Raw genomic sequence first — 20,069 nt, forward strand, 5'->3', positions numbered from 1 at the left:
GGGAGATAGAGAGAGAGAGAGAAACATCAATGTGCAGTTGCTGGGGGCCATGGCCTACAACCCAGGTATGTGCCCTGACTGGGAATCGAACCTGACACACTTTGGTTCGCAGCCCGCACTCAATCCACTGAGCTACACCAGCCAGGGCTGGGTATGTTTTCTTGATTTGAAATATCTAAGCATTATATTTTTAAAATGTATTAATATTCTTATACCTGTATGTAAGTTCTACATACATATATAATGCATATCCAGCCATATACTAAATGTATTTTATGTGTAGCTACAGATGTAAAACAATGTGCTATAAACGCACACATGATTATACAGTGATACCTGAAGATTAAGCTTCAGGTATCACTGACTTTTGAACTTAATAGTCATGTTTTTATGGTGCCTGCATTGAAGAAAGATCAGCCTTCTTCAACCTAATTTGTACCATAAATGCAGTAGAATTTGTAGTACTTTTTTACATGGTAAAACTTGGGTGAAGAAAAATTCATTTTGCTGGCCTACGAAGAGTCTGAAGTCATTGTCAACTTGGCATGGAACCAGCAGACACGGGCACTAGTTGTCTCTGTATGGCTGGCCTGTGAGGATAGACTTACTAATGAAAGGAGTCTTTTTTCCTCTCTGGAGACTGCAGTTCTATGAACCACGGCACTCTTGTTAATTATAGCGAAGCTGTGTATGGGCCTTGAATACATGCATAATTAAGAGCATCTGCCAGGTTTAAGGTGCTATAGAAAAGAAAAATGGCAAACTGCCAATGTGTAATTCCTACAGACTAGTAAAAGCAGCTTAATGATCACTAAGAATAAAGATCTAGGTTTAATCCTGTCTGGGTCATTATTTTCTTTGAACTTTGTTTGAAAATTAATCATATATGATAAAAGTTTTTGTAAAAAAAATTAAACTTATAAGATCAGAATTGCCCATTAATAGCACACTCACCAGTGACACTCTTATACCCAGACATTCCCAGTGCTGAGGATACAGCGTTTCTACGTGTGTGCGTGCATTAGTTACACATAGCGAGGTGCGGGCAAACTGTGTATGTTGTGCCACAGTCATGTTTGGTTTTGGCTCAGTGTTTCATTGGAGATTGATTATGCCTCACCAGTGCATAGTGGCTATGACAGTTTTTGTAATGCTGTATGATGGGCGTGGCATCAACCCACGGATATTTACATTTTGTTTTGTACCAAAAATACTTCAGTGAATGTTTTTTTATTACACATACCCTTGTACTTTTATATAAATATTTTACCAGAATAAATTTCCCAAAGTGAAAATCTTGGATCAGGAGGCCAGATAGTTCAATACTTGGAAATACCTACACCTTTCCTGTCTTCATTATTTAGGAGAGAAAAGCAGAATAAACAAAATAGGAATGAAGGAGTCCCATTTAGAAAACATATAATGTCCTTGAAATACAAACTAAAAATAGATGTATTTCATGTGGAATATTAAAAACTGAAATTCCTTAGTTTTAAGTAACTTGTCTTAAAATATGATCTCACTCATATGTGGAATCTAATGACCAAAATAAACTGACAAACAAAATACAACCGGAGGCATGGATACATGGAAGAGACTGGCAGATCCCAGAGTGGGTCGGGAGGACTGGATGAGATTAGCCAAAGAATTTATATGCATATGTGCATAGCCCATGTGGTGAAGGCTGGGGAAGGAGAGGCAGGGGCTGGTTGGAGGTGGGCATAAAGGGGAGAAAATGGAGGGCACCTGTAACAGTGTCAGCAACAACAAAAGGAAAAAATAAGCAGAAATTCCTTTTGAAGAATTTCTTCACTTTTTTTTGTTTTCATGTGGATGGCAAACAGATTCTGAAGAAAAATGCTGAGCCCTTGTCATTTCTACCTATGACTAACTTTCATAAAAGCAACAGCAAACAGAAAAAAATTTCCTTGTAATGCTAATCTCCAAATGTTAAATGATCTCACTGACATTTATTATACAAATAGAGCTGAGTTTAATTTTTCAATTGATTTTTGCCTTTAAGATTTGCAAAATACTGTATGGTGAGGTTTCTAGTTGTGAAGTAAGTGGATAAAATGACTTTTAAAGCACAGATTCTGTGTGAGACAAAGGAATTTTTATATACCAAATAAACATTTTTAATATTTGTTCTTTTGCTGATTCCAGAAGAACTGAGCATCTACCTTTTGCCTTTGGTCAGACCTGTCCTCAGCTCTGGGGGTAGATGTTTCAGTCCCTGTGTTTGAACAACTTGTAGATGTGTGGAATCGGCAACAAAAGTGTGACACTTCCTACAACATCAGTGATCCTGGGCTCCAAGAGCACAGAGGAGGGTCACTTAATGTGTCTGCTGCTCTTTTCATTTTGAAAGTTCTGGCACTTTTGAATTAGCTATCAAGTCCATTTATATTTAATACTAATAGGAGAGAAAATGATAAAGCATAAACATATATCACATCCCCCCTCCCCAATTTCTCTCAGCCTATTACACATACCTAGAGATCTACTTGAATATTTTCACTGAGGTACATTGACATAAGGCCTTCTATGTAGAACTTGGAGTCAGGACTTTCCTTTTCATGGTTGCTAATTGGAAAAGGGCATTGGGCACTCTGTGGGTCTAAACATGGATGCTGGGCTTATGGAGGAAAGGCAACTTACTCATTGGACCCACAAGCCAATATTTTAGCAGGGTATATCCATTTGAAAATGCCTGAAATGATATATCAGTTCTATAATTTCAGTGAACATGCCATACCTTGTTTTTTTTTAAAATATATTTTATTGATTATGCTATTACAGTGGTCCCATTTACCCCCCTTCACTCCCCTCCACCCTGTACACCCTCTTCCACCCACTTCCCCCCCTTTAGTTCATGTCCATGTGTCACACTTACAAGTTCTTTAGCTTCTACATTTCTCATACTATTCTTACCCTCCCCTGTCTATTTTCTACCTACAATCTATGCTACTTATTCTCTGTACCTTTTCCCCCTCTCTCCTCCTCCCACTCCCCTGTTGCTAACCCTCCATGTGATCTCCATTTCTGTGGTTCTGTTCCTGTTCTAGTTGTTTGCTTACTTTCTTTTGGTTTTGCTTTAGGTGTGGTTGTTAAGAATTGTGAGTTTGCTGTCCTTTTACTACACATGTTTTTTCTGTATCTTCTTTTCTCAGATAAGTCCCTTTAACATTTCATCAAATAAGGGCTTGGTGATGATGAACTCCTTTAACTTGACCTTATCTGAGAAGCACTTTATCTGCCCTTCCATTCTAAATGAAAGCTTTCCTGGATAGAGCAATCTGGGATATAGGTCCTTGTCTTTCATGACTTGGAATACTTCTTTCCAGCCCCTTCTGGCCTGGAAGGTCTCTTTTGAGAAATCAGCTGACATTCTGATGGGAACTCCTTTGTAGGTTACTGTCCCCTTATCTCTTGCTGCTTCTACAATACTCTCCTTCATTTTTACCTTGGCTAATGTAATTATGATGTGCCTTGGTGTGTTTCTTCTTGGATCCAACTTCTTTGGGACTCTCTGAGCTTCCTGGACTTCCTGGAAGTCTGTTTCCTTTGCCAGATTGGGGAAGTTCTTCTTTATTATTTGTTCAAATACGTGTTCAATCTGTTGCTCTAACTCTTCTCCTTCTGGTACCCCTATAATTCTGATGTTGGAACATTTAAAGATGTCCTGGAGGTTCCTAAGCTTCTCCACATTTTTTTGAATTCTTATTTCTCCATTCTTTCCTGTTTGGTTATTTCTTTCTTCCTTCTGGTCCACTCTATTGTTTTGAGTCCCAGTTTCCTTCCCATCATTATTGGTTTCCTGTGCATTTTTCTTCATTTCTTTTATGGTAACCTGCATATGTTCATCTAATTTGCGACCAAAATCAACCAATTCTGTGAGCTTCCTGATCACCAGTGTTTTGAACTGTGCATCTGATAGGTTAGCTATCTCTTAGTCACTCAAAAGGATGAGTTCTGGGGCACTGATTTGTGCTTCTGTTTGAGCCATCTCTCTCTCTCTCTCTCTCTCTCTCTCTCTCTCTCTTTTGGTCTGGTCGCTCCTGTTACAGTGAGGGGCAGAGCCTTAGGTGTTCATCAGGGCTGGGCACCCCAGTCACTAGATTGTGACGTTGTATGTGGGGGCGGGGTTGAGAGGGAACAATGGCGGTAGCTCTGTTCTCCGTGGGATCTCAGTCCCTTCCCTGGGATCCTGGGTTGTGCGCTCTGCCCTGCTCCACAATCACCGCCTCACTGGGTCTGCCAGCTGCTGCTTGCGTACTCAGGGTCCACCCGCTGTGATCTTGTGCGCCCCAGATGCCTTATGTGCTCCTGGTTGCCTTATGCTCCCTTCTCTCCCTGTTCTCCGCTGCGCCTTGCACCCGGCTGCTGGTCTCTGCTCCCTCCTACCGGTCTGGATGAACGGGTCTATTTCAACTTCTTGGCTGTCTGACTTCCATTCAGATAAAATTTCTATCAGTTTTGGGTGTTATTCTGCCTCTAAATTATTGTTGTTCCAATCTTGGTTGTGCATGGAGGTACAGTACATCCACCTATGCCTCCACCTTGGCTGGAAGCCTCGACATACCTTGTTTCTAAATTGTGATAATACCTCACTTCAGTTTGATTTAATGCCTGTAGAGTTTGTAGTCTTATCAAAGGGGAAAAGAAAGAGAAATGACAATGTGATTTTGTTTTCCAACATTACCTGCTAAGACACAAACTCCATTAACAGAATGAATGGAAGCTACTATTAGCAACATTTGGATCAATAAACCAGTTACATTGGCTTCTGCTATAGACTTGACTTTTTTTGCTTCCATATTTATACTTTCTGGTTTCTATATGTTATTTCTCTTTTTTTTAAGATTTTATTTATTTATTTTTAGAGAGGGAAGGGAGGGAGAAAGAGAGAGAGAGAGAAACATTAATGTGCGGTTGCTTGGGGTCATGGCCTGCAACCCAGGCATGTACCCTGACTGGGAATTGAACCTGCAATACTTGTTACTTCTTTTTTTAACATCATTTGTATTTCCATTAGAATGCACTCTACCTTATTATTTTGTTCTTTTACCCATTCTTTCTTTAATTTTCCCATCCTTCTATCCATTCATCCAGCTATACTAAATACTAACAACTGTGCCAGAAGCAAGAGAGACAAAAATGGTCATGATATCATTCTAGTCCTTAAGAGTTCACAGTTCAGTGGAGGAAAAACACAAGTAAATAAAACCTTTTCCCCTATTTCTTTTTATTTTTTTTCTCAATATTAGTCAATCTAACCTCATATTCTCCCATTTCAGCTAAGCACAGTGAGTCAGACACGAAAGAAGGCATTTTCTGTATCCAAGATTCTTTAAATGAAGTTCAGATCAAGTGCACAGATTCCTTGCTTGTGCAATCACGTGTTACCTCTGGGTAACTCCATGTCTTCAGGGTTTCTGGGGTCTCCCTTTCATTTGACAGTCATGCTCAGTTCCTAATACAATGAGTTATTCTTCATCTCACGGACAGCTCTGTCATTCCCAATATCTCCCAGGACCCTCATGCAGACTAAATTTACCTTTCACTCTTGTTACCATCCTGTGTTTTTGAACCTCACTGTGTATCCTGCCTCCCATGGTTGACTGCTGCCCTCTATTTGTCCTCCTCGGGCCCACTACCTTTGTTACTCAAAGCACTGTCAATGCTGAGCTGTTCGTACAACAGCATCTTACAATTTAATATTCCCATTAGTATCCCAAACTTCTGCAGCTCTGTGTGTGGAGGGATTTCTCCCTTTCTTGTCATCATATTAGAGGTGTTTCTTCTTTTCTTTTTGAGAACTTTCCCATTTTCTTCTCTTTAGAATTCAACTTTTTTTCAGACTTCCACACTGTCAGACCAACTTCCAATTTCCTACCATATTATTAGGCACTCTACTTGAGTTCTCTGTTGCAACTCTCTCATTCTATACCACACTTAGTGTCCTTACTCTTTACCACACAAAAAAAGAAATTGTTTAGCTGAGTTTTTAAAGCAAAATAATTACCTATTTCTGAGATGAATATTGTCTCCAGAATGCCAAAGTTTGTTTTTTTATACTTTTATTATTCTATTATTGTTATACTCCAGCAGGTTTAAAAAGTATTTAAAAGGTAAAGATACAGTGAAGTATTAAAATCACAATAATGATACAAATACAGAATTGTCATGTTGTACTTTAAGTAATGCTAATAAAAATATTGATAAATGCAGCCCTGGCTGGTGTGGCTCAGTAGATTAAGCTCCAGACTGTGAAGCAAAGGATCGCTGGTTCGATTCCCAGTCAGGACACATGCCTGGGTTGTGGGCAAGGTCCCCAGTGTGGGGGAGGGGGCAAGTGAGAAACAACCACTCTTTCTCCCTTTCCCTCCCTCTCTTTCTCCCTCCCTCACCCTCTCTCTAAAAATAAATAAATAAAATATTTAAAAAATATTGATAAATGCAAATCCCAAATGACTTATAAAAACAAACAAACAACTTTTGGCTTCCAAAGTTTTGTGTGTTGGAGTTGTGTATATATGGAGAGAGGCTGTTCAGTTCCTTTGTTTGCTCACAGGTATTTGTGTGAAGGCCAGAATTATGTCACAACTTACACACACAAAGGTGCAAGCACCCCATTATTGAGGAGGTAGTAGCCATTTCTTATTAATGTTCTTTTAAGATTTCACAAATGCTTATAACTTAAAAAACTCCTCCAGTTCTTTTAATAATGATTTATCAATTGTGTTATCAATTTGCTGAAAAAAAAATACTGTTATCATGGTTTTCAAACTTTAGTACACACAGCAATCATCTAGGAAGTTTCACAAATGCAGCTGTCTTCTTCCCACATGTCTGATGTCTGATAAGGAGGTGAGGAATTCTCTTGGTGTGAACTCCCCAAATATATTTAATGAATGTGGTGTGGAGGTCACACTCCTCTTCTAGGAATATGGATGGGCAATTTAAATGATTTCCAAGTGCAAGATGATTCATGTTAGTCATTCCAACCACCAAATGTGGTATCTTAAGACTCTGTTGATCTTTTACTGACAACATAATAATTCATTTAATAAACATAAAGTTCTAGTAGTTCTTAAAGAAGTAATAATTATATTTTGAATGTGTACTAAAACATCTATAATGATGATTTATAATACCTGTATAGTACTTTAAATAAAAAACATTTCAATATACATCATTATTTTCACTTCATCCTGAACAATGGGGCTGGTAGGAATACTTTAAGATAATTGAATTATGTAGGTTTTCCAATAGATCAGCAAGTTAAAAGGAATGCTACCAACAGTCAGGCTGCTCTAAAGTCACCTTACAACCTAATTTTAAAACCAAGATAATGTTTTTGGCTGACTTAAGGCCTTTCAGAAAGAGAGGCTCACCTTTAAAAAGTCAGGGTCTCTGTGCAAGGTTGGGATTTATTCATTGCAATTTGAACAGAAGCGCAGATTGGAAAACCTGCTGTTCCAATCTACACACTCTGTAGCTAACATTCCAGAACTGTAAAATGCCGTAGGAATCGTGTTGTTAATAAGTACTGATATGAGTTAATTATGTAAATTGCTTTTAAGAGTGTCTGGTACTAGTAAGAACTACATAAGAGAACTTTTATGATTATTCTGTGTTAGTAGCTGTGTGTACTCATGTACTAATGACCAAAGAAATGAAAAAGTTGAGTAAAAGATACTTTGTAACTTACATGATACTCTAACATTTAGAGTTCTTTTTCAGGAGAGGAAGAAATTGTCTTTTAATTTGTTCCTTAACTCCGTTTCTTCCTCTTCAGCCATGTTGCCTATCTTCTTGCCTAGATTTGATCTTTTGGAAAAGTCTCCTCCTTAAATTGGTATAATTTGGATAGTAACATAACTCAGAGGTTTTTTTTTCTCATGTTCATACTTGATGATAACTGGAACATATTATTTCTAGGTAGAAGCCTACAGTTAAATTTGGGTGGCTCCCAAGTTTCTGTAGTGTGGACTACATCTGCTTTATAGATGGGAAACTTGATCTGCTACGTGAAGAGTTCTAGGACCATAAATAATATCTGGAACCATAGTCTACCTTTGTTATTCTTTTTAGTCCGTTGCCCTTTAAAATTCTTTAGGAGTGATTTTTATGCTGTCTTCACAGGTATACAAAACAGTTAAGAAATTTTTTTTTCCAATATAAATCAAATTTTTTACCTGTATAAGCTGAAAACAGAACTTGAAATGCACTGCATGCATGACTCTAATTAATGTTACCTGTAGTCTTTTCTTTCGCTCGAGCAACATCCCAAGGGAAATCTTACCATTTGCCTTTATTGTTTTTCCTCTACAGGGAGTGGTGCTCTTCAGTTTGAATCTAAGTATGTTATAGTTTAAATCACTCTGTCTCTTATATTTCTTTTCCCCCACTACAGTTTATTGCTTTTGCTTCTTTGTTCTTCATCCTGGTTTCAATCACAACTTTTTGCCTGGAGACCCACGAAGCTTTCAACATTGTTAAAAACAAGACGGAACCAGTCATCAATGGCACAAGTGTTGTTCTACAGTATGAAATTGAAACGGATCCTGCCTTGACATACGTAGAAGGAGTGTGTGTGGTGTGGTTTACTTTTGAGTTTTTAGTCCGTATTGTTTTTTCTCCCAATAAACTTGAATTCATCAAAAATCTCTTGAATATCATTGACTTTGTGGCCATCCTACCCTTCTACTTAGAGGTGGGACTCAGTGGGCTCTCATCCAAAGCTGCTAAAGATGTCCTTGGCTTCCTCAGGGTGGTAAGATTTGTGCGGATCCTGAGAATCTTCAAACTCACCCGCCATTTTGTAGGTCTGAGGGTGCTTGGACATACTCTTCGAGCTAGTACTAATGAATTTTTGCTGCTGATAATCTTCCTGGCTCTGGGAGTTTTGATATTTGCGACTATGATCTACTATGCCGAAAGAGTAGGCGCTCAACCTAACGACCCTTCAGCTAGTGAGCATACACAGTTCAAAAACATTCCCATTGGGTTCTGGTGGGCTGTGGTGACCATGACCACATTGGGCTATGGGGATATGTATCCCCAAACATGGTCAGGCATGCTGGTGGGAGCCCTATGTGCTCTGGCTGGAGTGCTGACAATTGCCATGCCGGTGCCTGTCATTGTCAACAACTTTGGAATGTACTACTCCTTGGCAATGGCGAAGCAGAAACTTCCGAGAAAAAGAAAGAAGCACATCCCTCCTGCCCCTCAGGCAAGCTCACCAACTTTTTGCAAGACAGAATTAAATATGGCCTGCAATAGCACACAGGGTGACACATGCCTGGGCAAAGACAATCGACTTCTGGAACGTAGCAGATCAGGTAAGGCACAATTCCACATGCATGCCATTAAGTACTTTATAGACCAGTATGTCCCTTAGGTAGAAGGTGATCATTCCCATTTTCTACTAATGTTCATGAGTTTTCAGTTCTACCCGTTCACAAAACCTGTGTTTGTGTCAGGCTTAAGGGTAGCGAGATTGTAGCTTTTCTAAATGAATTCTAAGTAGAAGTCTGTCTAGCTGGTCTGTAGAGTTTTCCTGCTTCAGTGGGAATGTCCTTTGCTGATGGTGCCAATATTTTCTTTTGCCTGTGTGTTGCATTTGTGCCAATGTTTCTTTGTTTCCCTGCATGATGTGATGGTATGATACTGGCCATTTTCCATCCTTCATCCTCAAAATGTTGATCCCCATATCATTTGGCTTGGTGTGTTTGTCTCAGTTTTATCTTTGCCACATGGGGCCATGCATTTGCACCTAACTCATAAGAAGCAGTTACTTAAGAAGAATGGATGTTTACATTTCAAAGGCATAAACATCAAAGAGGTGATATGGAAGATAGCCTTCTTAATAACAAAGATCTTCCCTAATAATATTCTGGAGGATTGATTACATTTAATTATTCTTAAATTAGGTAGTGTATCAACATAGTACCTTTGGATTGGGCAAGGTGCTGTATAATCAATTCACCACTATTCTGGGGATAGATGATCTGCTTTTGGCTAATCAATGGCAATGTTGAATTTTTCTGTGGGATTTCTTCTTTTATGCACTATGCACTGGGCTTTCATCCCTCCTACACTGGACACTGGATGATTAACTGTTTGACATTAGCTGAATTCCTACTCTTCTCCATTGCCATAGATAACCTGGAATAGATGGACTCGATTGACTGGAAATTGATGTTCCGTTTGCAAAAGTGATCATCAGTAGTTATCACCTCTAGTCTATTATGTCTGGTACCAGTAAAATATTTTTAGGTTAAACAACTTAATTACCTTTTAGCCCACTATGAAAATTTAAGATATATATACATTCACTATAACTTGATTACATGTATTTTTTTTCTTATAGAAAAATGATTTGTGATAATCCTATGTGAATCATTTTGGATAATTTAGAAATATCACCAATTAAACAAAGCAAACAAGCAAACAAACAAACAAAGGCAGGTGACATTTTCATTGGCTTTCTCCTTAGTTTACAAAGGTTTTATGGAATAAATAGGAAAACATGTGGCCTGAGCTGAATTGCTTCTTAAAGATTTTACTCACAGTCCTTATATTTAGTCAGTAGATTGCTCTGCAAATTCTGTCAATATATATCAGAAACTGTCAGGTGAAGAGTGTCTTTCAGAAAGGTGGCATTTAGTTGGTGGTGCTGGCTGCATCAGACTGTTCTCAGAGGACCTGCACCTTGTGAAGGGCATGGAGGAAGAGCACACACTCTCAGCCCAGGGAACATTGTTATAACAAGCTGGTACCAGGCGGATGGGTTGTGACCATCTTTGGCAAGCATACAGAAGTAAACAGTTCTTTCAAGGGCATTTGGAGAACCTGATCTTCTTTCATTATGTACAAAACTATTTGTTCACTTCAAAGTATAGAACCTGGACACAAAGTTTGTGAGCTTTTGGATTATTTTTATCATAATTTGTGGGAAAAGCTACTTCCAGAAAATAATAAAAGTTTGTTTATTAAAGAGCTGCGAAGACAGATACTTACTTAGTTTTTCCTTAAATAGGCTCCACTTAAAAAAATGTTCCTTTTTATAGTAACTAGATCGCATGTCAAAAACTGTAAGATATTAATTTGTATTCTCCTTCATGATCACACTTACTTTGAGTTCATGTTAGTTTTGTAAAAGTAAATTTCTTATTAGATAGAATCCAAAATGTAATTAAAACTTCCCAAAGAATGTTTTTATCTCTTTCAATACATTTCCATTTTTTGGTCCATGTAAATTTTCGTGGTGAGTGATGAAAATCTTTTTCTTATCCTGATGTGATTATTCTGTTTTGTATACCGAGTGACTGTACTATGGACATTTGGTGTAAACTCTTTGTACTGTCTGTCTCATTTCCTCATCCATCACTGTCTGTCAATGGGCCTGGTGCTGTGACCAGTGTTATCAGGTGATGACAGTTCGGGACGTGAGCCATCATTATCACCCCCAGAAAGGCTCCCCATCAGACGCTCTAGTACCAGAGACAAAAACAGAAGAGGGGAAACATGTTTCCTACTGACAACAGGTGATTACGCGTGTGCTTCTGATGGAGGGATCAGGAAAGGTAGGCATGCATTTTGTCAGATCCTCACAGGTGACTTAGAAATGAAGCGCTGCAAATATACAGAGTGATGTAAAATTATTTTTCATTTTCTTGGAAAGACTACACATAGTGCTCTTTTCCAATTCTCATCACATCTTTTCTCATAAACATTAAAAATATGTATCATAACAGTCTACTTGGCTGTCATGTCTGAATGTCATTTTCTTCCTTCCTCCCTTCCTTCCTTTGTTTTTTTCTGATTTTCTATACCTTTATGGGAAGAAATGTAATGGAGTATTTAAAAGTTAATTCATCCAATTGTTGAGTAGCAATCTTTAAAAGTTATCTTTTTTCCCCACAACTAATAAAACTCACTAATTGGCTCTATGTATATAATTGATAAGTAATTGATGATTATAAAACAGTAAGTGTATTTTCAAAGAAAAGCACTAAATGGGCTGTAATTAAGTCTGTTACCCAATGTTTGACCACGTTTTTGCTGTAGTTTACATGAGTGTTAGAAGGTTGAAAAGGTACAAGATCCTTGGCCATCTAGAATACTGTGCTCAATCACTTGAAAGGCTACTTATGTACTTATAAAATGTGATTACATAATTTCTCTTCAAGGTAATAATAATTTTAAATTTATTACTGTTTTTCAACCCACACAGAAGTGTGCCTGGTGCATAGAAAGTATGTTGAATGTATAATTTTGTTGGGCCAGCATCTTGGTTAAGGAATATAACGTAATGCCAAAGCTTCACTCCCTCACATGGTTCATTTTTCCTAGACTGGGCCATTTTGACCATTTCCTGGGTGTTGCTTTTTGCTTTCGTTTTGTGTAAACTTTACAGATATTAGAACAATTGAGCCCTTTTTATGTCATCCTTAAGAATTAGTTTTATTACATTTCCCATCCTTGTCAAAGTGACAATATGCTCCTTATTAACTCCTACTTTGATGGTTCCAGTTGCTGTATTGACATGATTATTTTCTCTGTTTATTGACAGAATGGAAAAAGATTTATAGTAATTCTTATGCAGTGGATTGAATTTAAATGAAAAGCCACTCCAAAACTTTCATATTCATGCAACTGAATTTTAAAAATATTGTGCTCTTTGCTATTCATTGCAGTTTCCCCCTATTGAATGTTACTATTTTAAGCCTCTGATATTTATTTTATGATGCTCTCTCTCTTTGAAATACCTCATTACCCTTGTCATACTTCTACTTGATTTCTTCTGAGCACTTTACATCATCCTGTCTCCATGCCTTTGAGTCTCAGAAGACAAAGGACTCTTCTTTTGTCTCTTCAGTATGCAATATTTTAAATCTTTCCTCATTTAAATTATTTCCATTCTCTGCATCCATTCCTTTCCCTGAAATGTACTTCAGTCATTTGAATATGTTTGATTGCTATTTAACATATAAATATTGTTTAAAAAATTTTAAATATTTGATAAAGGTAGTTAATATTCTATTATAGTACTTGAACAAGAAATATGTACATGCATTAAATAATCATAATAATATCAAATAATACCTTATGTAGAACAATATTTTAAGTACATTATACATCTTAATTCACTATATATGTATATACATGTATATGAGTGTATATACATATGTATGTATTTATATGTATTATGTCATTAAATTTTTGCATTTTAATATAGTCATAAAATATAACACGCAGTATTTATATTACATGTTTAAGAACATTTTGTTTTTTAATGTAAGAATATTAAACTGTCAAAGGAGATCACATATGAAACTTTGCAAATTATAAAGCACTATGTAAATATAAAGTTTTCTTGTAAAATGGCAAAGTTTCATGAGCAAAGCAATTAATAAGATATTTAGTCTGTATGGAAAAGTTATGCATACAATCTTATTTCACAAATACAAATTTTCTTTATCAATGGGAAAAATTTTGAAAATTTATCTATGACATTTTATTCTTTGTCATTTCTTACCATAATCAACTTCTTTTTTCACTCTTGTTTAATTCTTTTGCAGCTTTGTATTTTTCACCTAGGTCTGGTAACATTTCTGGCTAACTTCACTTAATCTTCTTAGCGTGTTGTCTTGTCATTTTTATCAAGAATTCATTCCTGTGTTTTGTTTGCTTTTATGTAAATTATATATTTCCTTTTATGTAGATGTAGATTTCTCCTATTATTCATACTCAGATGTTTATTTCCTATATGATCCCCCCTTTTTTTCTACTTTTCAAATTAGTCTCTTTACTGATTTGATTTTAGAGTCCTGAAAATTCTCTCCTATATAGATGAAAAAAATATTGGATTACCTTTCTTTTTCTATTAACAGATATGAATATAGTTGAGCATACATTAAGACACCTTATAGATTCCCTAAAAGAGTAAACTCTCTGTACTTAGAATCCATGATTTTATTTATGCAGTCATTTTTAGGAAATCACATTATTGGAAACAAAAACATACCCATTATTAATACATGGATAGGCAGTTTCAATATTGCCTCAAATAAACACTTGCTCTTCAGAACTATATAAAATACACACCATGTATTTAGATGTTAGTTCAAAGTAATGTAAACATAATAAAAGTTTGGGGAAAATTTTAACAAATTTTCTAATCATAAATTGACCTGCAGAATAAAGAAAAATATATTTATATGAATAACATAATTTTCCTATTAAAATACTTGTTATTAAATTAGAATGCAAGCCCTTTCAAATGAACAATGAAGTTATAGTTATTAAAAAAGGATTAATAAACAAAATAGATAATATTTATGTTAAAATCTACTTTTCAGAAAAATAATCGAGCATTTAGAATGGCCGCCAAGATTTACATGTAACCAGTATGATTAATATAAAACTATCAAACAGATTTTTATATTTTTGTAGGTCAGGTAGGGAGCATGGAGATTGTGGGGGACAAAGTGTGCATTTTTATGTGGATGATTCATAGGTAGTAACAACCCCTTCCAGCCATGCATATTCACAAGTTTGCTTTTCATCAAACCCAATGAATGTTTATGGTAAAGTTTATATTTTCAGGTGACACAGTCAAGTAGGATAAATTATTCTTTCTGAAATTTCCAGTTATATTTTCAATCACTTTACCAAAGAGAGGTAATTAGTAGCCCTCCAGGCACATGAAGGTCCCTGTGTGAGGATAACTCACCTAGAATTCTTTTTTAATGACTTAAGACATCCTCCCATTAATTATACCATCCTTCACCAGAGGAGAGTAAAGTACATACCACCTCCCATGTTTTATAGCTAACAAAATATATTGGCAGATAATTTTCTCATTAGCAGAATTTATTTCCTGGAGAACTTCACTATAGTTAATGGATGGCATAAATTTCCATCTACAAAATACCAAAGAAGACATCCAGTCTGCTGAATATTTCTGTGTGTGTATGTGAGGAAGGGGTTCCTCTTCAGTCCAGCCCTACTCTGCAAAGGAGCTGTTATTGCCATCCATACCCGTATCCAAATCTGTCCTGGGCCCTTGTAAATTGAATAATCACTAAATCATTTAAATCACCTCTCTTCCAGGGAAAGGGGGAGAGATAGCTGTGGTTTCTTCCCCAGAAGTTTCATGAGAGTAAAAGAATTAGAGAAGGAAGTAGCTGAGAGGAACATAAGGAAACACACCAGGCCCACTTTCTTTTTTGTAGAGTCGTCAGGCACACTGAGGCGAATCAGGGCCCAAGGACTGTGCCATCAGTCTGAGGGAGGCAAGACGCTCACTGGAATTGTGACTATTTGCTCAGTGTTGGCTGTCCAACAGAGAATTTTACTTTCCTGCTGCACCACACTTGTTCAATGGAGCTGTCAGAACATATCTTTCTTAGGCTGTATGACTGCTTCTCTTGTCAATAGTTGCCCTATTTTCAGGATAGTTTTCCTCTAACTTGACACTAAGTGCTGCCTACCTCATTTAACTGCCTCTGATATTTTCTAATGAAAAGTATTACAATATATGAATTCTTCCAAAGGTTACTTTGATAGGATGTTTCTTTTATTTGTATTTTATTTGTATTCATTTTTTGTTGGAGTGTTTCTTGAGTAGTTAAGATGAACTATTGGGTTAAAGGTTGTGAGAAAAACCTTTTATTCTGTAAGTCCATGAATTTCATTAACAAAAGGTTATAATGCAAAATAATAAAAAGAAAAGGCGAATTAAATTAAAATTGTTTTCAATTCCTAGCAGAGAAGGCAGCTGAAAACATATAATTAAAATTAGACTTTAACTCACTGAAATTATGACTCAATTTATATTTCATTCATTTTATATTTTCTTTACTTTTTTATTGAAAATATTAGATAAGGACATTCATTCAACATCATTTGGATAATGGCATCAAATGTCATTATTTAAGAACCATTCTTTTAACTCCATAAAGCTGGAAGATTAAATATGCTATAAAAAGAGTTGTCCATTTAAAGTTAAGCATGCTTTAACAGCTTAGTAAATACTAAAACATAAAAAGGAGAAATAATCCATTTATTTTTTTCCAGGAACATATTCTGAAATTTAGTAATATTAGCCAAGTGTATATCTTACTTAAGTTGCTTTGCCTAATTCTAAAAGAGTTCTGGTATTGCATAGGCCAAAATTACATCAAAACAAAGAACAATCTGGGAAAGAATAGATTTTGAAAGTATTGCAGCCATAATTTGTGATAGGTGGTTTACTCTTTGGGAATGACAGCTGCAGTGAACTTCAGTTTCTCTAGAGTTAAACATTGTCTAAATATTGAATTCTTTGTAAACAAACTCTGTTTTGAGCTCAAAAATAGGACTTTTGATTATCTTGCATGGTATTGTTTTCCTGTGTCTATTTTCTGGTTGAATTCAACTTATGTCTGTGCCTTTTTTCATAAAAGGATATGAAAAATCCCGAAGCTTAAACAACATAGCGGGCTTGACAGGCAATGCTCTGAGGCTCTCTCCAGTAACATCACCCTACAACTCTCCTTGTCCTCTGAGGCGCTCTCGATCTCCCATCCCATCTATCTTGTAAATCAAACTGCATCAGTCGGCTAAATTGTATTAATTCGAGTACAGTCTACTCCATCATGGGAATAATTAAATGTAGAGTTACTCCAACCTCCATTAACACAGTACAAATCTGCATGACGTTTTCTGAAGTCAGAAATGCCATTTGGGTAGTTATTGAATCTTATCCTGGCTTTAAAGATTATCTAAAGTAGTGGTATTACTTCTCCATATTAATTGCCCTGATGTCCTTTTGCAATAAAATAACAGATAGTATCAGATATTGGCCAGTACACTAATACATAAACATATTTTCAGGGAGATATATTTAAAACAGTGTGCTTCCAAATGCTAACCACTTCACGGGACCTTCATTTCTGTGACTTTCTACACAATTCTGAAGATGTCTGGGATCCTATCTTGCTTGCATACCACATGACTTCCGTCAGCTCATTTGCATGGACCATCTTGTCTCTGTCACCTGAAAGTGATGGCACAGAGTTCAGGGGACATGGAGGGCTCGGGATATGTGTACTTGCATCCAATTGTCCTACTGATATGAAACTGGTCGACTGTTCTGCATGTTGAATGGTGGGGCAGGTGGGCAAGTTTCTCTTTGACATTTTTTCATTTATTGTTTGAAAGAAATATTTGTCTTAAACAGCTTAATTTCTTGATTGATTTACCTTTCTTCAAAAGTGCTGTATTGGAGTTCTGAATGTCTCTGGTTGTTTGCACACAGATAACTACAAAGAGGTTGTCATTACTGGTTACATGCAAGCCGAGGCCAGATCCCTGACTTAATGGCTTGGGGAAGGCACAAAACATGAGAGACAGGTAACTGTCAGCCAGGCTTGCCTTGCTGAAACAGGAATTGCTGCTTGATAATTGAATCATTTTTTTTTAAATCCCAGGATTTGTCATCATTTTCAGAGGCAGAGCGCCAAGTATTTCCAAAGCTCTCATGCCTTTTTTAAACCTCCTTTATTTCATTTATTAATTTTTGTGCAAACATCAAAGAACATCGTTGCTCACAGGAGGCTTACTTGACCAGCCTTAAGTTTCTGACTCACAAGAATAATCAGATTTTCAGTCAATGTTTAATCAGGTGCTTTGTCCTGAATGTTGTTCTGTCTGTCTGTCTTAGCTCCCTGTCTTAACTGTATATGCCATCTGTCTCCATAAAGCACAGAAATGCCTGATAAGGTGTTCATGATTTTAGTACTGGGCCTTTTCCCATCCCCTTGCCTTCCTTGCTACTTGGAACAGCTTCTCTGCTTTGTGTATGAATTAAGGATGCCCGATAGACTAAGTTAATCGATACTGTGAACCTTTCTGATAAACAGAATTTAGGCAGCAGCAATGTTACCATTGCATTTGGTTGCCTGCTGAAGTGTCAGATTCTACTGCCTACCAACCAGCATTCATCTCTACACTCTAATCAAACTTCTAGGGAGTCTTATTCAGTCCAAGTGGAAGAAATTCTGTTTACACATCCCCACTAATGCAATAGCAACAGTGTGTCTGGTGTATTGGATATGTGAGGGAAGAAAAATGCCATAATATATATTGAGGGATAAACCATATTTCTAAGGCATTCAGGATCATTGAGATTGTTGATTAATTTCTAATTCTCATGTTTATTTTTTGTTAGGAGGACAATTATCACTTTTATTCTTGGCCACGTAACTTATATTACTCTAGATCCCCAAGTCCTAGAGCATGACCTGCATGTCAGAGACCTTGTACAGCAATGTATTTACCCAGACGTACCCATCTGATGTTTAGAGATTCAGTGATCCTCTTGTTAACACCACACATAGAAAGCTATAATTATTCAGAGCTCTATGGTAAAGGAATTATAATACTCTACTGTCTGGTGCTGCTGTTATTGACTGCAGTGTTGTACAGAATTTAGCATGGACTTTTGATGGCTGAAAAAGGGACAGTGGAATTTAGCCATATCAAGGACTGTACTGGAAACAGGCTTCTGCTGCTGAATGTGCCCTGATGTAACCAGGATGCACTTGGAAGAAGTTCCCGTGTCTTCAAGAAACATTTAAAGCTCGTAAAAGGATTGTGGCTGGAACTCATTTGGTGCTGCCTGTATGAGTGGTTTGCTTGTGGACTGGCCACTGTCCGTGAAACAAATGTAAATACCAACATGTGTGTGTGGGTCAATAATTTTGGACATCTCACATCAAAGGAAGCCAAATTCATGATCCACATCTCTGAAGCTTCAAGTATGGCCCATACCTCTGTGAACTACCACTACTCGTGGGCCTGCGGTAGATTGTGCTGTGAATCACACAAGGCAGCGATTTCGGTGTAATATCGGTCTGTCTTAATTTCTCTTATTTCCCCTTTGTTGGTTGGATTCATGAATATTGTATCCTTTTCTTATCAAGCACTTACGTTTTCAGCTTGTCATATTATGTTGTCAAATTTCCAGTGCCTATTTATTGAAACTGACCTGGTTTTAGTCACATAGTTGTTTAGTTCTAGAAAATCACCATGACAAAAAGCACCATTATTCATAGTTTGTCTTTTGTCATTGTTACCTCAATTATAAATATTATAGAAAAATTCTGGCAATGAGAGTATTTTTTTACTAAATGACCAAGGAATAATGTCAGTATATAGTAGAATATTAATCAAATTATATCCTAAATTGTATATTTTGCATAAGAGAGATATTCTTCAATGAATTACTTTTTGGTGAGTTTTGTGGCAAATGAAGCTTGTATTTGTCTTTAAAACTGTTGTGGTTGAAACTGTGTAAGAATTCTTCATCTTGCTTAATCAGTATTTCTAGGATCTATTAGTTCCCCTGGGATTCTGAATATAACATATAACCTAGTTATAAATCTCTGTATTGTGGACCTTTTGTGAAAAATTCAAGGTGCATGCACAACCTTGGTGATAACTGTGGAAATGTAACTCACTGAAATGAAGAATAAAAGACACCTAAGCTGGGGTAAGCTTGAATCCTATCTGATTAAATTATTCACTTTTTTCTGAGCTCCTCTCTTTACTATTTTTATGTTTCGTGGCAGCAAACCAGACGCTCACACATAATAAAGAAATTGGGATGGAAGGACTTACAAATATACATAGCTCTCAGTGTCATTCAACTCCTAAGCATGTAGCCAGTGGTTTACTCTTCTAAGTATTCTGTCTGTCTAATTTTTCTTATACTTTTTTTAAAAGATTTTATTTATTTATTTTTAGAGAGGGAAGAGAGGGAGAAACTGAGAGAGAAACATCAGTGTGCAGTTGCTGGGGACCATGGCCTGCAACCCAGGCATGTGCTCTGACTGGGAATCGAACCTGAGACACTTTGGTTCACAGCCTGCGCTCAATCCACTGAGCTACGCCAGCCAGGGCTAATTTTTCTTATACTTTGAGATGACCAAATTATGAATTATTATGGTATTTGATATCTATATGGCATTTTATGAGTTATACTTTCCAACTTAATCATCACAGACATT

General features: G+C 36.7%; 1 protein-coding gene across 8 annotated transcripts in view; it reads left to right on the forward strand.

Moving 5' to 3' along the window:
- KCNC2 (potassium voltage-gated channel subfamily C member 2) overlaps positions 1 to 19,545 on the forward strand; it is a 203,225-nt gene extending 183,680 nt beyond the window's left edge. For 2 of the 8 annotated variants that reach the window (XM_045829883.1, XM_045829884.1), the window contains exons 3-5: positions 8,423 to 9,350; positions 11,433 to 11,597; positions 16,464 to 19,545. In XM_045829883.1, coding sequence (XP_045685839.1) covers positions 8,423 to 9,350; positions 11,433 to 11,597; positions 16,464 to 16,600 — 1,230 coding nt within the window. In that variant the 3' untranslated portion in view covers positions 16,601 to 19,545. Of the gene's footprint in view, positions 1 to 8,422; positions 9,351 to 11,432; positions 11,598 to 13,595; positions 13,696 to 16,463 lie in introns of those variants that run through there. The other 6 variants (XR_006784637.1, XM_045829885.1, XM_045829886.1 and 3 more) reach the window with 6 other exon arrangements.
- The last annotated feature ends 524 nt before the right edge of the window (positions 19,546 to 20,069 follow it).

Source organism: Phyllostomus hastatus, unplaced genomic scaffold (assembly GCF_019186645.2).
Source record: "Phyllostomus hastatus isolate PE091 unplaced genomic scaffold, TTU_PhHast_1.1 phas_scaffold_93, whole genome shotgun sequence".
Lineage (NCBI taxonomy): Eukaryota > Metazoa > Chordata > Mammalia > Chiroptera > Phyllostomidae > Phyllostomus > Phyllostomus hastatus.